Raw genomic sequence first — 19,333 nt, 5'->3', positions numbered from 1 at the left:
ATCAGCTGTTTTGAAGGGGCCGCAGCACTCGTACGAGAGCTGCTCCCCTTCATTCCGGTCACACTGTGAATCCGTGTCGGCGATTCACAGTGTGAGCGAGTAGTGAAATGAAGGGGAAGCAGCTCTCGTACGAGTGCTGCGGCCCCTTCAAAACAGCTGATTTGCGGGTCCCGAGAGACACATCAGCTATTGATGGCCTATCCTGAGGATAGGCCATCAATGTTTAGGGACTATACAACCCCTAAGCCTACGATGTAGCAGGCTTAGGGGGCCCATGAGACAGGATCACAGATTGTGTGATCCTGTCTGCTGGGCCCTGTATCTAAGCCAATCACATGGTAGGCTTAGATACATGGCCCATGCGTGATCCTGTCTGCTGGGCCCTGTATCTAAGCCAATCACATGGTAGGCTTAGATACATGGCCCATGCGTGATCCTGTCTGCTGGGCCCTGTATCTAAGCCAATCACATGGTAGGCTTAGATACATGGCCCATGTGTGATCCTGTCTGATGGGCCCTGTATCTAAGCCTACCACAGTAGGTTTAGATACAGGGCACCAGCAAACAGTAATCTTATACTGTATAAGATTACTGTCTGCTGGACCCTGTATCTAAGCCTACGCTGTGGTAGGCTTAGATACAGGGTCCCACAGACAGTATCACACATGGGCCCTGTATCTAAGCCTAACACTAATAATTTTTTGTGTGTTTTCTTACAGGTTCGGTCGTTGGACTACGTCTGATTCCATTACTACTTCGATGACGGCTTTTTTTTTATTATCAATAAAATGGTTAATGAGGGCTGTGTGGGTTTTTTTTTTATTTCAATAAAATATTTTTTCCATGTCTTTGTGTTTTTTTTTTAAACTATATTACTACCGCCTTAGTAATGGCCGCCGGCTGATTGACATTCCTAAGGCGGGGCTTAGTGTTAGCCGGTGCAGAGGCTAACACTAACCCCCATTATTACCCCCGTACCCACCGCCACCAGGGGTGCTGGGAAGAGCCGGGTACGATCCAGTACCTGACCATCTGTAGTGATGGTCGGCCACTGGGGTGGCCGCAGGCTGGTATTATCAGGAGGGGAAAGGCCAGATACAGTGGCCCTTCCTACCCTGGTGATGCTAGGCTGCTGCTGCTTTATTGTATCTGGCTGGTTATGAAAAATGGGGGGGACCCCACGTAATTTTAAAAAAAATTAAAAATAATTGGAAAAAACGATGTGGGGTCCCCCCAAATTTTCATAACCAGCCAGATACAACACAGCAGCAGCACGCAACATTACAAGGGTGGGAAGGGCCACTGTTTTTGGCCTTCCCCTGCCTAATACTACCAGCCTGCGGCCACCCCGGTGCCTGCCCGTCACTACAGATGGTCGGGTACTGGTTCGTACCCGGCTCTTTCCAGTACCCCTGGTGGCGGTGGGTACCGGGGTAATAAATGGGTTAGTGTAGCCTCTGCACCGGCTAACACTAAGCCCCGCCTTAGTAATGGAGGTTGTCAATCAGCCAGCGGCCATTACTAAGGCGGTGATAATAAAGTTTAAAAAGATACAAGCACATAGAAAAAATATTTTATTGAAATAAAAAAACACAACCCTCATTAACCATTTTATTGAGAATAAAAAAAACGGGGTCATTGAAGTCCTCGAATCCGAAGTCCAACAACCGAACCTGTAAAAAAACACAAACACTCAAAAATAATCAGTAACACATAAAGAAGCAAAAGTATTATTCTTACCTATCCTGGGTCCAGCGCTGGAGCCGCAATGTCAGCGAGCTGGGCCCTGTATCTAATCCAATCATGTGTGATACTGTCTGCTGAGCTGTGTATCTAATCCTATCATGTGTGATTCTGTCTGCTGAGCCATTGTATCTAATCCTATCATGTGTGATACTGTCTGCTGAGCCATTGTATCTAATCCTATCATGTGTGATACTGTCTACTGAGCCACTGTATCTAATCCTATCATGTGTGATACTGCCTTCTGAGCCACTGTATCTAATCCTATCATGTGTGGTACTGTCTGCTGAGCCACTGTATCTAATCCTATCATGTGTGATACTGTCTGCTGAGCTGTGTATCTAATCCTATCGTGTGGTACTGTCTGCTAAGCCACTGTATCTAATCCTATTATGTGTGATACTGTCTGCTGGGACACTGTATCTAATCCTATCATGTGTGATACTGCCTGCTGAGCCACTGTATCTAATCCTATCCATAGTTGATAGGGTCGTTGGGCTATAGATATGCTATGCTGTCTCCTATACACACTTTTTTTTGGGCGGACACATATGTATTGGGGCTATTTCCCCTGACATTTTAAGCCCTGAGGGTATGTTCACACGGCAGCGTCTGTTACGGCTGAAATTACGGTGCTGTTTTCAGGAGAAACAGCACCGTAATGGCATGTGCAGGCGTCTTTCGCTGCATCCATTACGGACGTAATTGGAGCTGTTTTTCTATGGAGTCCATGGAAAACGGCTCAATTTACGTCTAAAGAAGTGACAGGCACTTCTTTGACGCGAGCGTCTTTTTTACGCGCCGCCTTTTGACAGCGGCGCGTAAAAAAAAATGACCGTCGGCACAGAACATCGTAAGACCCATTCAAATGAATGGGCAGATGTGTGCCAACGCTTTTGAGCCGCATTTTCGGACGTAATTCAATGCTAAAACGCCCGAATTACGTCCGTAAATAGGGTGTGTGAACCCAGCCTTAGTGACGCCCCCGGCTGCTAGTGCTGCATTGTTGGTCACTTAGGAGACCCAGCGATGCAGCTGAAAGCTGCGGACCGTCGGCCATGAGAAGTTTGCGGGGGGGGGGCCCAGTAAGAATTTTTGCATCGGGGCCCATGAGCCTTTAGCTACGCCCCTGGGTCTTGTGGTACCTAAACAGTCGAAACCCCCAAAAAGTGACCCCATTTTGGAAACTACACCCCTCAAGGCATTTTTCATGGGGTATAGTTAGCATTTTGACCCCACAGTTTTTTTGCAGAATTTAGTGGAATTAGTCTGTGAAGATGAAAATCACCTATTTTTCTGTGGAAACATAGAATTTTTTCATTTTTACAAGGAATAAAGTCATCCAACATTTGTAAAGCTATTTCTCCCGATTACGGCAATACCCCATATGTGGTCGTAAACTGATGTTTGAACCCACAGCAGGGCTCAGGAGGGAAGGAGCGCCTTTTGGATTTTGGAGCGCAGATTTTTCTGGATTGGTTTTCAGTGCCATGTCGGGTTTGCAACGCCCCGGAGGGACCAAAACAGTGGAAACCCCCCAAAAGTGACCCTATTTTGGAATCTACACCCCTCAAGGAATTTTTCTAGGGGTATAGTCAGCATTTTTGCCCCTCAGGATCTTTTTTAGAGATAAGGTGACCAAAAAGCGATTTTGGCGGTTTAAATTCTTTATTTATTACAGCGTTCACCGTGCACAATTTATTAAGTTTTAATTTATTCTGCCGGTCGGTACAATTACGCCGATACCATATGTGTATCGTTTTTTTTAAGTTTTGCAGCGTTTGCACAATAAAATTACATTTCTATAAAATAATTTATTTTCTGAGACACGCTATTCTGAGCCGTAACTTTTTTATTTTTTTCGTCAAAAATCCTGTGGGAGGTCTTATTTTTTGCGGGATGGGTTGTAGTTTTTATTGGTACCATTTTGGGGTAAATGCGACTTTTTGATCACTTTTTATTCTATATCTTGGGAGGGGTGGTGACCAAAAAATAGCGATGCTGACAGTTTTCTGTTTATTTTGTTTGCGGCGTTCACCGTGCGGAAAAATTAACATTATAGTTTCATAGTTTGGGTCGTTACGAACACGGTGATACCAAATATGTGTACTTTTTTTAACGTTTTAATTTTTTCCCTATAATAACTTATTATAGGAAAACAAAACCTTTTATTTTTACACTTTTATAAAACATTTGTATTAACTTTTTTTTACTTTTTACACTTTATATTTTTGTTTATTAACTTTTTTTTTTCTTTTTACACTTTATCTTTTTGACCTGCAGCTCTGATCGCTGCTAGAATACATTACACTACCTAGGTAGTGTAACGTATTCCAACTGTCAGTGTGACGTCACAGTCACTCTGACAGTTGGTCTGCGAGGATCAGCAAAGGCTGATCCTCATAGGCTTCCATACATGGCAGACCCGAAGGCCGTTGCCTGGCCTCCGGGTGCCATCACAAGCATCAGCAGCCCCCACAATTGCATGGGGGCTGCTGATGTGGTACAAACCCTGTACATGCAGAGATCGCAATCGAGCCCCGCATGTAACGGGTTATTTGCCGAAATCAGCGGCGATGAGCCACTGATCGGCAACACTGGAGTGTCAGCTGTTGGGGACAGCTGATCTCTAAGTTCCCGATGCACACCTTGTCGCCGACAGTGTGCATCTGGAACGACACAGTGACTTCCTGTCACTCTGACAGGAAGCCTATCAGGACCAGCCGAAGGTTGGTCCTGATGGGCTTCCGTCCATGGCAGAAACCCCTAAAATTCGGCGATTAAGGGGTTAATTAGCCGAAATCAGCGGCAAAGGACCACTGGCCGGCAAGAGGGGAGTGTCAGCTGTCGGCGACAGCTGACCTCCCGGTTCCCGGTGCACACTGTCGCCGACAGTGTGCACCGGGAAAAACTCAGTAACTATACGTCCTCGTGCGGGAAGTAACCTCCCGCAACGATGGACAGTTATGTCCTGGTGCGGATAGGGGTTAAAGAAAAAAAATTCCCTTCAAATCTCATTAAAGGAGCACGCTCTAAGGCTGCCCAATTATCTCAAGAATCCTGCATTGAGCAAAAAGTTGATAAAAAAGAGAGCCGTAGTTTTAGTAATAATTTCATTACCTCATTTAACAGTGGAAATAAAAACATTAGGGAGATTTTGGACAAGCACTGGCATATCCTGAAGAGTGACCCCTATTTAAAAGCAGAATTACCAGGCAGACCAATTATTACTTTTAGACGTTCCAAGTCCCTTAAAAATATTTTAGCACCTAGCAGATTAAGGAGCTCCATGATTCCTTGTTCGACCATGCTCCCTAGGACAATTGGTTCCTATAAATGTGGTTGACAACGTTGTATGTGTTGCAATAATATGGCTCACAAAACAACCACTTATATATCAACAGTAACCAAGGAATCTTTTACAATTAGGAGCTTCCTTAACTGTGGAAGCTCCTATGTAATCTATATGCTGGAATGTCCCTGCTACTTACAGTATATTGGTCGCACAACGCAATGCCTACGTACAAGAATTAATAACCATAGGTTGAATATAAATACGGGGTTTATGAAGCATAGTGTCTCCCGTCACTTTGTTTCCGTTCATAACAGCCTTTTTAGTAACATACTCATTACACCCATTGAACAGATCCCATTTAATGTTGCTAACAGATTCGGCAGGCTGAAACAGCGTGAAAATTACTGGATCTTTAAGCTTAAAACCCTGCAACCAGACGGTCTGAACGATATATCGGAATCAACCCTGGAATGAAAATTATATAAATATTACGTTTCTATTGAAAAATCGACACTTTGAAGTCCTGTCCCCTTTTCCCTCTCAGTGTTAATTCCATATGAATTTTAAGTGGTCTCTTGTTTAGGTATGCCCACCCATTCATTTATCATCTCTCAGTAATTTATAGCATCCTGCTAGCCCTTTTTTTTGTTTTCGGCATAATTTCAGCTTTCCGATTTTCTGTTTCTCTATTGAATTAATATTAATTCACTATTCCACTTTTTATACATTATTATATATTCTCTAATGAAATTTGACTGTAATAATTTTTATATGTATTACCCTGTATAGTTCATATGTTCTTACATACAGACCTTTTTACATAATTTTAATAATGCATTATCATATTTTATTATATTCTATGTTTAACCTCTACACGTGCTGATATTATTCCACACTTATTTTCTCTGCTGTTGTTTCATCCTATTAACACCCAATTGGATGTGTAATACTCCCCTTGCGGTTTTTATATGTGACCCGTTGTGTTCTGCTATTCCAAAAGTATGTCTAATAGGTTTGGCTAGGCATTCAGTTGATGCTCTCTTCTTCAGCATCCAAATGGATGTCTTTTATGCATCCAAATGGATGCTTGGGTCTCTTAGCATCCAAATGGATGTTACTCTGGCATCCAAATGGATGTTTTTGTTTTCAACATCCTTTTGGATGTTTAGCGCGCCGCGCTACCATTGTAAGTGAGGTTTATTACACTATTATGTCATTTTTTACCAATATTTTATGTTTTTGTTTCTTAGCATTGTAAGTCATTGTTGTTCTTCCCCTCACATGTATAACCACTTATTGTTTTTACTAATATTGATATTCTAGGTTTAAACTTTGACCTATGACTTCATTGAAGTTCTTTGACCCCGGTCACATTGGCGGGTTTTCTTCTAATACTATGGTTATTTAAGCAGTGAAGTTTTTATATTTTTTCATAGCCTGATGAAGATGCCGGTGCGGCATTGAAACGCGTAGCCTTATTATCATGAAACAAACCTTTTTATTACTCTTACGTGACTCATTATAGCTCATGTATTGAAGCGTTATATTAAGTACAGCAGCGCCCTTGGAGACTCTCTTTTTTCCTGCACCTCAGCATACTATTTGCTGTCTTCCTTTGGATCACCGGCGTTGAGTCCTGGCAGCAGCAGCACATATATTTCTAATTGCCCGTTATCACCCTGTACCAGGTTAGTAGTATCTTTATCATCTTACTACTTTTCACCTGGGTAACCTGCACTAATTGGTACCGTGTTTTTGTTCCTCTATACCTTTCTTTCTATAGGAAACCCAGAGAACTTTCTATTTAGGATGGTCAATCTATTCTTTAAATTTTTTACTTTGTTATAGTGGACATTATTGATATGTATTTAATTTTATTCATGTTTTATTGTAGATCTATTTTTTATCTAATTTTTATTTATTTATATTTTTGTTAGATTCTCTTCATATCTCCTCTATGATTCAGAGCACCGGGTTTTATGTTGATTTTGTACACTATATAAGGTATGAGGTATAAATATATAAGGCTGTGCCATGTTGGTTCTAATAAGACCGCACTGCTCATAACCAGACTACACAGAGTGGGGTGGAGGATGTCATTGAGGAGCATCAGTATATAGCGCTGGTTATACACACACATCACTGCCTGTCTGATTAGGAGGTTTGCAGTAATTAATCGCAGTACTGGTTACCATTTGATATTTTTGTTTTTTTGTTGCAGTTTGACAATTTTTTTTATGTTGTTAAAGGGATTATTGCAATATTTCTATAATTGTTATGTCTATTACAGTTTTATATTAAAGTAGAGTTATGTATAGTTTTTACTCATTTGTGTTTTGAGCGCTGACTTATCTTATTATGCTAAATATTTATTTTAATTCTTTGAGTATTTGCCAACTCAGTACAACTCAAAATCAATTCTTAAAGGTGTTGTTTGCTTTGGACTATTCCTATTTGTTACCTGGGTCCCATGATGTTGAAAAAAAAACCTATCAAACAAGAGCTATAACATTTAATTTTATAGTGTGGCGCCACCTGGTGTATAAAGTGTATAGCAATGCGGAGGCCCATCTAATGAGCTAAGTGCTGGTGGACAATCATGCTCAGTCACTCTCCCCACAGCTATGTCTTAACCTATAGAAATAGTTTTCTGCCCAGCTTGTCAGGAAAGGAGCAGATATTCTACAGTAGCATGACAGTATAGCTGAAGAGAATCTTTTTCCCCAGTTTGTTAGGACTGTAAAGCTCTGCATCCTGATAATAGATAAAAACCCTGTGCATGTCCACTCAGTCTTAATATTTTTTTATTTCATTATCTTTTCATTGGTTTCTAAGGGAGTGCATACTGTGGATATCACACACTATATGTCAACTTAAAATTACTGAAAAAAAGCCATACTTACTGATACAAGGGCAAGTTCAAAAAGTAGTTCCCAGCAAGATGCAGACAAGCCACAGTGCTACAGAGGGAGAAGCCTTATCTGTGTGCAATGAAAATACTAAGCAGCCACCCCCTCATAAATAGGTGTGAGAGTGGCTGTTCATCAGTATTTTTCCCCTGCACAATCTCCCTCTATGTAGCATTTTGACCTGTCTGCATCCTGCTAGTAACTTGTGTTTGAACCTGCCATTGTATCAGAGTGTATATATATGTATATATGCTTATGCATCACCATATTGTTATTGCCTCCTTTATCAACAATTATTAGCACTTTATTTTACCTGGATCAAGCGTTAGCGCTATATATTGACGTGCTATTGTATTCTCCATGAATCTTTAACTTTTAATTGTTTTGGTTATCATGTTTCTAACATGGGTGCTCGAGGAGAACATACCGCCCCTTAACCCATCACCCTCCCTTTTGTACCTACATCCGTCTATTTGCGTTTATTTGTAGTTTAGCTTTATGCATATATGTGTACATGTGAGTATATGTACTGTTGTGTCTATTATTCTAGTATTTATGATAGAAGGACAGGTTCTACCACAAGCAAAGCATTTTATTCATATCAGTACAGGTCAGTGCTTCTCTATATATGTCCTCCATGATCCTGGGGGTGTTTCTGAGTAAGAGAAAAGGTTATAAAGTATACTCTCCTCTTCTTCTTGTGTGTAGTGTATGTCTGCTAGTCTCCCCCCTCCCCCAGCTCAGAGATAAATGCAAACTACAGATATAGCATGCATAGGGAAAAACTGCTAAAAATTGCAAAATTAAAGTCATATAATGGCCAGTAATAATCCTACTCCTCGTGTACACACACATGGCAGCTTATCCCGAAAAGTCAATTGAAACGACAGGTGCGCTTTAAGTATGTTAGACATTTTAGAAATATTAAATTGAGATGGAGATCCTTTAAAATCGGGTTATACTTAAAGAAAATCCACTTGGTGTTTAATGAAATCATTTTTAGAATTTTTGCATTGTGGACACATTTTGGTTTTGAAGAGAGGTTTCTTTACATTTTAACGTTAATCTTTTATTCCACACAGTGAAATAGTAGAGAATGATGGATGCCTCCTACTAATATTTTTTTTCCCCAAGTGATCCATTGGGTGGGGAATATAACTAACATTCCATTTATTTGTAGAAGTGAAGAAGACGATGAACCCCGCTAGTGATCCATACATGCATGTGATATCACTGGTTAGTCAGTTGGGAGCCTTATACCGAATATGATCTCTAAAGAAAATAGACATGATATGATGGAACGTCTACATACATATAGGACCTTGGGAATTATGTGATTTGATTGACAAAATTTCTCCCAGCTATCTTTGTGTTTGATGATGGGAGAAGACGAGGCCTGAGACACAAAAGAGGGGGAGTCAAATTTTTTACCTTATTGTTTTTCGTAAATGGAAATGTGAAAAAGGAATAAAATATGTGTTAAAAGAACAAAAACTTGTATATTTCTACTCCTAAATGAAGGTTTGTAAAGCCTATGAAGCAGATTTGTGCCCCCACCCAAGTAAAGTACACAATTTAATGCTATATGCTTTACTTTATTGCTTTAATGCTTTATTGCTTTAATGATTTATTACACTATACATATTAAGCAGAAACAGAACAACAATGAGAAAGAAACTGATCCCACGACTTCAGACTCCTATGATGTGTCAGATGCCCAAGGTCTGTCTATACTCTCCTATACTGCACTAAGGAAGCTTCATTTTGATTATTATATGTTTTTTTTAAGCTTAAAATATGAAGTAATGACATGCAGACTTTGTAAGCTTCAACCTACTTCTCCTTGTGAGCTGCAATGTATATGACGGCCTTATAGTCAATAAGGTCACTGACAGCCGTTCTCTCCTGGACCTTACAGTAATCAATGATAAAACCTTCTCCAACCAGAGCTTTCCTGACAAAATCCTCACCATATGTGAAACCATGGAACTTGTCCTTCCCGACTGTAAAATATGTTGTATCTAAACTCCCAATTAATACGAGGTGTCCTCCAGGTTTTAGTAATTTAGAGAACTTCCTCAGATATCTGATGTAATCATCTTGATCTTTGCTGATAACACCCAGAAGCCAAGCACTGATGACACAATCGGCTGGTGGTAAGACCAGCGGGTCTGTCATATTCTCTTTCTCCAGGTCGTATTTCACAATATGTTGAATGGCTGATCTCACTTTTCCTTCTTTGTCCTCAAACTGATCACTGGAAAACAAAAAGACAAGGAAAGTGATTGTCCCACAGTCATCATCAACACGGTGGCTCAGGACTTAGCACTGGACTATTGATTTGCCAAACTAGAGGTAAAGCTTGAAATCATCCAAGACTGATGCGCCAAGTGTCAGGTTTATACTGCGCCTTTCTTGCATTAACTTGTATAATACCGCCCTCTATGTATAAGTGTCACAAACAAATACACAGTAAACACTGAGGTCCCTGTTCTTCCCAAACCTCTGTCCCTACCTACTTGTACGACCCGACCTAAACGACGGCGCACAACTGGGCGGCGTTCCCTATACTGGTACACGTGAAACTGACAAACAGATAAGACAGAGACAGTACGAAATAACAAAGGGTAACTTGGGAAGTACACAGAGGGAGAGGCAGGGCAATTGCGCCATGGACAAGTCCGGTTGCAAAAGGCTGAGTCAGGCAGGCAGGGTCAAAACCGGGAGAGTGTAGAAAAGACTAAAGTCAGAAGGCTCAGGAGTCCAGCCGGGGTCAGGTCACAAGGTCACAAATGCAAGTCGCTCAGGGAAGTCTGGAACAAGGGAAAGCACCAGGCTAGGTAACTCTAATTACAGACAAAGGCCTACAACCCCAGGCTGAACTAAATAAGGAGAGGTCGGGAGCTCAGGAACATCAGCCAGTCTATGATTGGCCTGATGCTCCTGAGCTCCTATTGGCTGCAGACTGCCTCAGTCTGCCAGGCCGGACGACGCCCGAGCGAGTAACTCTCAACGTCCTGGAGACCAAGGGAGCTGCAGACAGAGAGTATGTGACAATAAGATTATTGAACTGAGAGAGTAATAAAATTTTTACATCTGACTATTACTTCTGAGTATAAACAAAGTAAAGATTTTCCTGGATCTTTGCCCCATCTTCCCTTATATTTGTTGTATAAAAAGCAACAATCACAATGACAGTGGTTTTTGTCTTGATATTTAGACAAATATGTCACCTGTTTTCTTCTTTCTCTTGAAGAAGTCTTGATGTGTGACCCCAATAAAATGCTCCCGTACGTTCGTCCACCCATCTCTTCAGCTCCATGATGCATCTGTTATTGACCTTCAGCACTATGATGTTTTTGAAAAACTCACAGGCTGAATACAGATGATGAATAAATGAACCAATACTGAGGTCAATCAAGATGTCTCCATTAATATGACCTGCAGAAAAAAAATCAGAATACTTAAACATCTAATACGTTACATCTTAATAGGTTTTATGGATAAACAATGACATTTGTCTTTATCACTTCTAGCAAACTATATAAACATTGGGTTTCCAAAACCCGAAAAACAGAAAAAAAAAGATAAACTAATCCCCAAATGTTCTCTAGGGATAAATTGATAGTTTTTTTTTACCGCTCAGATGGTTGTGGATGTAAAGTCTGCAGTGCCCATCAAGGGTTTGACCTTCCCCCAGCTACCATGCGTAAAGAACGATCCAAATTTCCACTGGTGTGTGTATCTCGCTGGTACTTGTGGTTCCACATAGAAATGAAACTGCAGAAATGCAACTGCTTGCTGTGTATATCCTCATACTTGATGTTCTAAATCTCCAGCAAGGGAGAAAAAGGAGATAGTGCACTACCTTTGGGAAACTACAAATTCCACGAGTTTATTCCATAGTTACAAAAACAGATATAGATAAAAGCATAAGATAAGCTCTTGGAACACGCCAAATAATGCAACCCGACCCTGGGTTTCGCCCTTCCGCCTTCCTTTCCCAAAGGTAGTGCACTATCTCCTTTTGTGTAACCACAAGTACCAGCGAGATACACACACCAGTGGAAATTTGGATCGTTTTTTCTGCATGCTAGCTGGGGGAAGGTCAAACCCTTGATGGACACTTCAGACTTTACATCCACAACCGTCTGAGCGGTAAAAAAAACTATTAATTTGTCTCTGTTTTTTGTGGTGTTGAGGATTTCACCCCTTTTTTACCTGCTCCGGTTATTCATCTCCTTGTTGAGATATTTCAGTGAGTAGAGAGCTGAGTTGTATATTTGGTTCTCTAGGGATAGATTTGGTGATATTAGTCTTATACTTCTCATAAGTACATTAAGAGCAGGCCCACCAAAATTATAATTCTTTAGTTAGAGTAATAGAAAAGGAGAAGGGAGGCTCATGGGACAGTAAAGAGTACCCAATGGCGGATCATCATATGGGTGGCTCGGGAGGCCTCCCGGGGCCCGAGGCACTCAGGGGGCTCATTGCTGCCCGAACTGCACATAATCGTAAAAACTATGCAGCGCACTTGCGCTGCTAACTGTCACTGCAGAGAGAAGGTGCAGGCAGAACAATTCGGGGCGGGCTTAGTCGGGATAGTAAAAGTTATCTCTGCACATAAATGTGCTCCAAATTGAAGGCTAAAGGACCTTTGATGACGTCGTGCCCATGTGACCCCCGCCCACCAATCAGGTCCGTCTATCAAAGTGAAGGAGCAGAATAGCTGCAGGGAAGAAGGCCCGCCCACCAGTCAAGTTTTTACACAGAGCTCCAGGCTGGTAAGTGCTTTTCCAAACCCCCATCCCTTCATCACTCACTCCCTCCATCTGTTCATCCCTCCCTTCATTCCTCCATAACTCACTCCCTCCCTTCATCACTGCTGTGTGTGTAACGCTATATACAGGGGCTGTGTGTGTGTGTGTGGTGCTATCTACAGGGGGCTGTGTGTGTGTGTGTGTGTGTGTGTGTGGGGTGCTATCTACAGGGGGCTGTGTGTGTGTGTGTGTGGTGCTATCTACAGGGGGCTGTGTGTGTGTGTGTGTGTGGTGCTATCTACAGGGGGCTGTGTGTGTGTGACGCTATATACAGGGGGATGTGTGTGTGATGCTATATACAGGGGCTGTGTGTGTGTGTGTGTGTAATTCTATATACAGGGGGATGTGTGTGACGCTATATACAGGGGGATGTGTGTGTGACGCTATATACAGGGGGCTGTGTGTGTGATGCTATATACAGGGGGATGTGTGTGACGCTATATATAGGGGGATGTGTGTGTGACGCTATATACAGGGGGATGTGTGTGTGACGCTAAATACAGGGGGCTGTGTGTGTGATGCTATATACAAGGGGATGTGTGTGTGACGCTATATACAGGGGCTGTGTGTGTGTGTGTAATTCTATATACAGGGGGGTGTGTGTGACGCTATATAAAGGGGGATGTGTGTGTAACGCTATCTACAGGGGGTTTGTGTGTGACGCTATCTACAGGGGCCTTTGTGCACGTGATGCTTTACTATACAGTGTTTGACACAATTATATTCAGGGGCGCAGTGTTTGGTGCTATTATATTTAGAGGCACAGTCTGTGGCACCATGATCATTTTGTTTTCGTTTATAGGTGTAGAAATGTTGGAAAAGTGAGCAACAGAAGACTTCTAAGTGGCAAATTCTGCAGAAATGGGTCATGGCCGGGAGAAGTCGTCATGAGCTCTGGATCGGATGGAGAAGAAAAGAGGAAAAAAGTTACCAGAATCTGAGAAGTCGTCACATGTGAGTCACTGGATTTATAGAGAATCTGTCACCTCTCCTGGCATGTTTATTATAGGAAATCCTTGTGTTTCACTAAAAGTACTTGTGCAGTCCAGGACTGATAGACAAATGCGTGTTACCATTCCCCTTGTTAGAAGGATGTGTCCCTGCACAGTGTGATACTGTCAGCGATGGTTGGAGACTGTCAGTATGTAGGGACACAGCCCTTTGACAAGGGGAATCGTAACACCCATTTGTTAATGCTTGCACAAAAAGGTATTGTTACGGCTCGGCAGTGGAGAAGGGGGGCCCAAGTTTGGGTAACAGCCCAGGGCCTATAGTCTACTTAATCCGCCACTGGGAGTACCATTCAAAAGTCTTCGAAACAATCTTAAGGTGAGGTGCTCAACTGATGGTAGGAATTATAGGTCACCCTATGTGTCCTCAATATCTAGGGGTGTAGCTGTTCATGTGGAAAAAAAACAAAACAAGCAAACATGGGGCGCTTCTGTTTAGTATAGTCAGTACAAAAAAAGGTGCTAGACCCACCTGGTAACACAGAAATAATAGAAGGTGTTCCAAAGGAAGCTGTAGGTTTGGGTCTTCAACAAAACTCATTATGCAGACTCACAAAACCTAGGAGTAGACATTACTGTCTTGAAAACATTTGTTTTTTAAAATAAAGTCTACTTTTCAAGGGTCTATGAGATACATGTTGGTTCCTTCAGTGTCATTGAAGTTTCATATCTTGAGTTTCACTTATGACACCTATGGTTTCTGATTTCTAGACCCTTTACTGGTTATACTACATATGTGTGCCCTCTCTTCCACTTTTTTTCCCTAAAATTTCTCTTGATCTACCCTATGCTGATGTTTTTCCCCTTTTAGTACTTGAGTTCTAGTGATGTGATTGGACCTGACCCTTAAGAGAATATGCCAATTAATAAGCCTGCCGACCTGTCATTCATGTTCAGTGTGATGTGACAAAGAAAGTGATATCTCCATCCCAATATAACAACATCCCCTAAATAAGAGAATGATGAAAAAATATTTTTATTTATACTTTTTTTTTTCTCGATGGCGCCCTGGTCCTGCTTGGCTTCACATGTCTTCTGTCTGTCTCTCCTCCTGCACATGGCTTTGTATTCCCTAGTGCGCTTGTGAGAATTCTGTCCGTTTCTCAAAAGGCCAGCATGTGCGCATTGCAAAATTCCACAACCCAATCCCTGATTCCTCCTAGACTATCCAAGGCACCTCCATAGTTCACCTGGTGCCTGAACAACTTTGGTGCAACCTAGTCGTATCCTGGATAGGCTCCTGTTTGCATCCTGATTCCAGTCAGCACCTGCTTTCCACTACCAGCCTGTGTCCATATCTTCGCTACCAGCCTGTGTCCATCTATTCGCTACCAGCTTGTGTCCAGCTATCCGCTACCATCCTGTGTCCAGCTATCTGCTACCAGCTTGTGTCCTGCAATCCACTACCAGCTTGTATCCTGCGGTCTGTTACTAGCTTGTGTCCTGCAATCCGCTACCAGCTTGTGTGCTGCTATCTGCTACCAGCCTGTGTACTGCTAGTGTATGTCCAACTACCTGAGACGAGCCTGAGGCTTCCCGCCTATTACGATCTTTAATCCTTACCCATCTGCCAGTGCTTGTACTCACGTTGTTCTACTCCTTTGTATCGTGGTCCACTGGGCCAGCTGCTACTCACACCGGGACAACCTCAAGAGGTAGGGACCGGGTAGTCTTTCCGCACCGAGGTCTATATCCCTGTACAGGATTAAAGGTTGAAGACCGGGGAGGCTACTTAGATAACACTCTTAGAGATGACTCTAAGTCAAACCAGTGGCGTAACACAGTGGGTCCACCAACCTGCTGGTCATAACAGCCATTAGTGGTATCCTGAGCAGAAAGTGATTGTTGGTGCATTTTATTTATAAATATGTATATTTTTTTTATTGAAAATAGAATTGTAGACTCTAGAGAGTAGGTTCTAGTATCAAAAACATATTTGGAAGAGGTCAGAAAATGACAGTAGTGCAAATTGTCAAATAACAAAAGGGAATGGAGATTACAGAGTTGAAAATAATGACTCTACTAAACCCTGAGACTCTTTTTTTTAATCATATTCAATGACCAGGAGTTTACTCTGCTCCCTGATAATTTCCAGATGACTGGGGCCGTGTGGTCGCCTCCTCTCATCTCCCATACTGCCAAAAAAACATTTATATTGTAACACTTATTTTTAGTTAGAAAAAACAGTTTACAAAAATTGAAACATGTATTCCCAAAATAATTTTGTGCCACGTAGTACTTCTGTTGGTGCTTGTACATACAATAAATTTTCCGCGCTGGCAGCAGATGCAAAGGTAATAATGTTTCAAAGAAAAATATGTATCCAGCACTCATTCCAGTAAAATTTTTCTTTTTAATGGATCATATTTAAAACAAATGGTTTAAAAATCCCTGGAGGACGCTTACACGTTTCAAACCGCTAGGGCTCTTAATCATAGCCAGCTATGATTAAGAGCCCTAGTGGCTTGAAACGCGGAAGTGTCCTGACAGGATTTTACTGGAATGAGTGCTGGATACATCTTTTTCTTTGAAACATTACTACAATTATTTTTGACCAGTTAAACACAGAATAATATACACGTCAATGTATCTTAGGAGTAATAAAATCAGGATACATACCCACTGCGAAAACTTGTCTGAGATTATCAATAAGAGATTTCAATAAGTCATCTCCAAAGACCATGTCAGATTTATCTGAAAAGTAATGCTCCAGACATTGTCTGGAATCAAAGTTATGTTCATGATAGAGCTTATGGGTAGTGGAATCCATCATCTACTCTTGTATCACAGACGGGGTGACTACCTCTAGACCGGGGCACAAGGTCTTTATATAATTACCAGGATTCAATTTACATAGTGTGTTACTAAGAATAGCTTATCACATGAGGACATATGATCATCATGAGTCGGTCATGGGAACATGTGTTATAATAAATTAACATAGAGAAATAATGATCTTTACATAAACAAATCTATTTTACTGTAAAGTAACAATGAGACATAGAAAAACCAGAAACTTGCCGATTTGTCAGTGGGTAAAGGCTTCTAAAAAAAAAAGTGTATTGCTAACCATGAAATAGCGGTCTATAATGACTTCTCAGAAAAAAAGTGTAGGCTTAACCATGAAATAGTGGTTTAACCTCTTAGTGACGAACGACGGATATAGCCGGCAGGTGCTACTTCCCGCAGAGTGACGGATATATCCGTCATTCACTTTAACTGCCACTGTGTGTAAACACACAATGACAAGTCCCTGGCAACATCTGTCGTAGACAGCTGATCGTGACAGGGAGCCGTCAGGGGACCAATTACAGTGGTCCCCGTACGGCGATTGCTGTGATTGGTCAGTCAAATCTTACTGACCAATCACAGCATGTAAAGGCAGGGAGGCAGGGCAAACAGCTCCGTTCTCCTCATTCCTGTCAGATTTTTGAAGAAGACCAGAGCTGTGTTATTTTTCTCCTACAGTCTACAGTATAAAACAAAAGTATTTTGATCACCCACTGTACCCCATTTACTACCTTCCTCCCTCCTTTGTTCTAATAAATACTTGGGAAGTACACAGAGGGAGAGGCAGGGCAATTGCGCCATGGACAAGTCCGGTTGCAAAAGGCTGAGTCAGGCAGGCAGGGTCAAAACCGGGAGAGTGTAGAAAAGACTAAAGTCAGAAGGCTCAGGAGTCCAGCCGGGGTCAGGTCACAAGGTCACAAATGCAAGTCGCTCAGGGAAGTCTGGAACAAGGGAAAGCACCAGGCTAGGTAACTCTAATTACAGACAAAGGCCTACAACCCCAGGCTGAACTAAATAAGGAGAGGTCGGGAGCTCAGGAACATCAGCCAGTCTATGATTGGCCTGATGCTCCTGAGCTCCTATTGGCTGCAGACTGCCTCAGTCTGCCAGGCCGGACGACGCCCGAGCGAGTAACTCTCAACGTCCTGGAGACCAAGGGAGCTGCAGACAGAGAGTATGTGACAATAAGATTATTGAACTGAGAGAGTAATAAAATTTTTACATCTGACTATTACTTCTGAGTATAAACAAAGTAAAGATTTTCCTGGATCTTTGCCCCATCTTCCCTTATATTTGTTGTATAAAAAGCAACAATCACAATGACAGTGGTTTTTGTCTTGATATTTAGACAAATATGTCACCTGTTTTCTTCTTTCTCTTGAAGAAGTCTTGATGTGTGACCCCAATAAAATGCTCCCGTACGTTCGTCCACCCATCTCTTCAGCTCCATGATGCATCTGTTATTGACCTTCAGCACTATGATGTTTTTGAAAAACTCACAGGCTGAATACAGATGATGAATAAATGAACCAATACTGAGGTCAATCAAGATGTCTCCATTAATATGACCTGCAGAAAAAAAATCAGAATACTTAAACATCTAATACGTTACATCTTAATAGGTTTTATGGATAAACAATGACATTTGTCTTTATCACTTCTAGCAAACTATATAAACATTGGGTTTCCAAAACCCGAAAAACAGAAAAAAAAAGATAAACTAATCCCCAAATGTTCTCTAGGGATAAATTGATAGTTTTTTTTTACCGCTCAGATGGTTGTGGATGTAAAGTCTGCAGTGCCCATCAAGGGTTTGACCTTCCCCCAGCTACCATGCGTAAAGAACGATCCAAATTTCCACTGGTGTGTGTATCTCGCTGGTACTTGTGGTTCCACATAGAAATGAAACTGCAGAAATGCAACTGCTTGCTGTGTATATCCTCATACTTGATGTTCTAAATCTCCAGCAAGGGAGAAAAAGGAGATAGTGCACTACCTTTGGGAAACTACAAATTCCACGAGTTTATTCCATAGTTACAAAAACAGATATAGATAAAAGCATAAGATAAGCTCTTGGAACACGCCAAATAATGCAACCCGACCCTGGGTTTCGCCCTTCCGCCTTCCTTTCCCAAAGGTAGTGCACTATCTCCTTTTGTGTAACCACAAGTACCAGCGAGATACACACACCAGTGGAAATTTGGATCGTTTTTTCTGCATGCTAGCTGGGGGAAGGTCAAACCCTTGATGGACACTTCAGACTTTACATCCACAACCGTCTGAGCGGTAAAAAAAACTATTAATTTGTCTCTGTTTTTTGTGGTGTTGAGGATTTCACCCCTTTTTTACCTGCTCCGGTTATTCATCTCCTTGTTGAGATATTTCAGTGAGTAGAGAGCTGAGTTGTATATTTGGTTCTCTAGGGATAGATTTGGTGATATTAGTCTTATACTTCTCATAAGTACATTAAGAGCAGGCCCACCAAAATTATAATTCTTTAGTTAGAGTAATAGAAAAGGAGAAGGGAGGCTCATGGGACAGTAAAGAGTACCCAATGGCGGATCATCATATGGGTGGCTCGGGAGGCCTCCCGGGGCCCGAGGCACTCAGGGGGCTCATTGCTGCCCGAACTGCACATAATCGTAAAAACTATGCAGCGCACTTGCGCTGCTAACTGTCACTGCAGAGAGAAGGTGCAGGCAGAACAATTCGGGGCGGGCTTAGTCGGGATAGTAAAAGTTATCTCTGTACATAAATGTGCTCCAA

General features: G+C 41.8%; 1 protein-coding gene across 1 annotated transcript; it reads right to left on the bottom strand.

Annotated features, from left to right (window-relative positions):
• Positions 1 to 9,569: 9,569 nt before the first annotated feature.
• LOC142662511 (nicotinamide N-methyltransferase-like) lies at positions 9,570 to 16,547 on the bottom strand. Its single transcript, XM_075840720.1, has 3 exons — positions 16,397 to 16,547; positions 11,181 to 11,388; positions 9,570 to 10,204 (listed from the first exon to the last, which is right to left on the bottom strand). The coding sequence occupies exons 1-3, from the start codon at positions 16,545 to 16,547 to the stop codon at positions 9,781 to 9,783; spliced, it is 783 nt and encodes a 260-aa protein (XP_075696835.1). The 3' UTR covers positions 9,570 to 9,780.
• Between the last annotated feature and the right edge of the window lie 2,786 nt (positions 16,548 to 19,333).

This window comes from Rhinoderma darwinii, chromosome 10 (assembly GCF_050947455.1).
Source record: "Rhinoderma darwinii isolate aRhiDar2 chromosome 10, aRhiDar2.hap1, whole genome shotgun sequence".
Taxonomy (NCBI): domain Eukaryota; kingdom Metazoa; phylum Chordata; class Amphibia; order Anura; family Rhinodermatidae; genus Rhinoderma; species Rhinoderma darwinii.
Note: the sequence above shows the minus strand (reverse complement) of the source record. Positions and strands in the feature narration are given on the sequence as shown.

Excerpts from the sequence above, each read along its gene's own strand:
- LOC142662511 (XM_075840720.1), bottom strand. The coding sequence starts at position 16,547 with ATGGATTCCACTACCCATAAGCTCTATCATGAACATAACTTTGATTCC. Across the intron at positions 11,389-16,396 it reads CAGACAAGTTTTCGCAGTGG|GTCATATTAATGGAGACATC; the intron begins GTATGTATCCTG and ends TTTTTTCTGCAG. Across the intron at positions 10,205-11,180 it reads CAAGAGAAAGAAGAAAACAG|TGATCAGTTTGAGGACAAAG; the intron begins GTGACATATTTG and ends TTTGTTTTCCAG.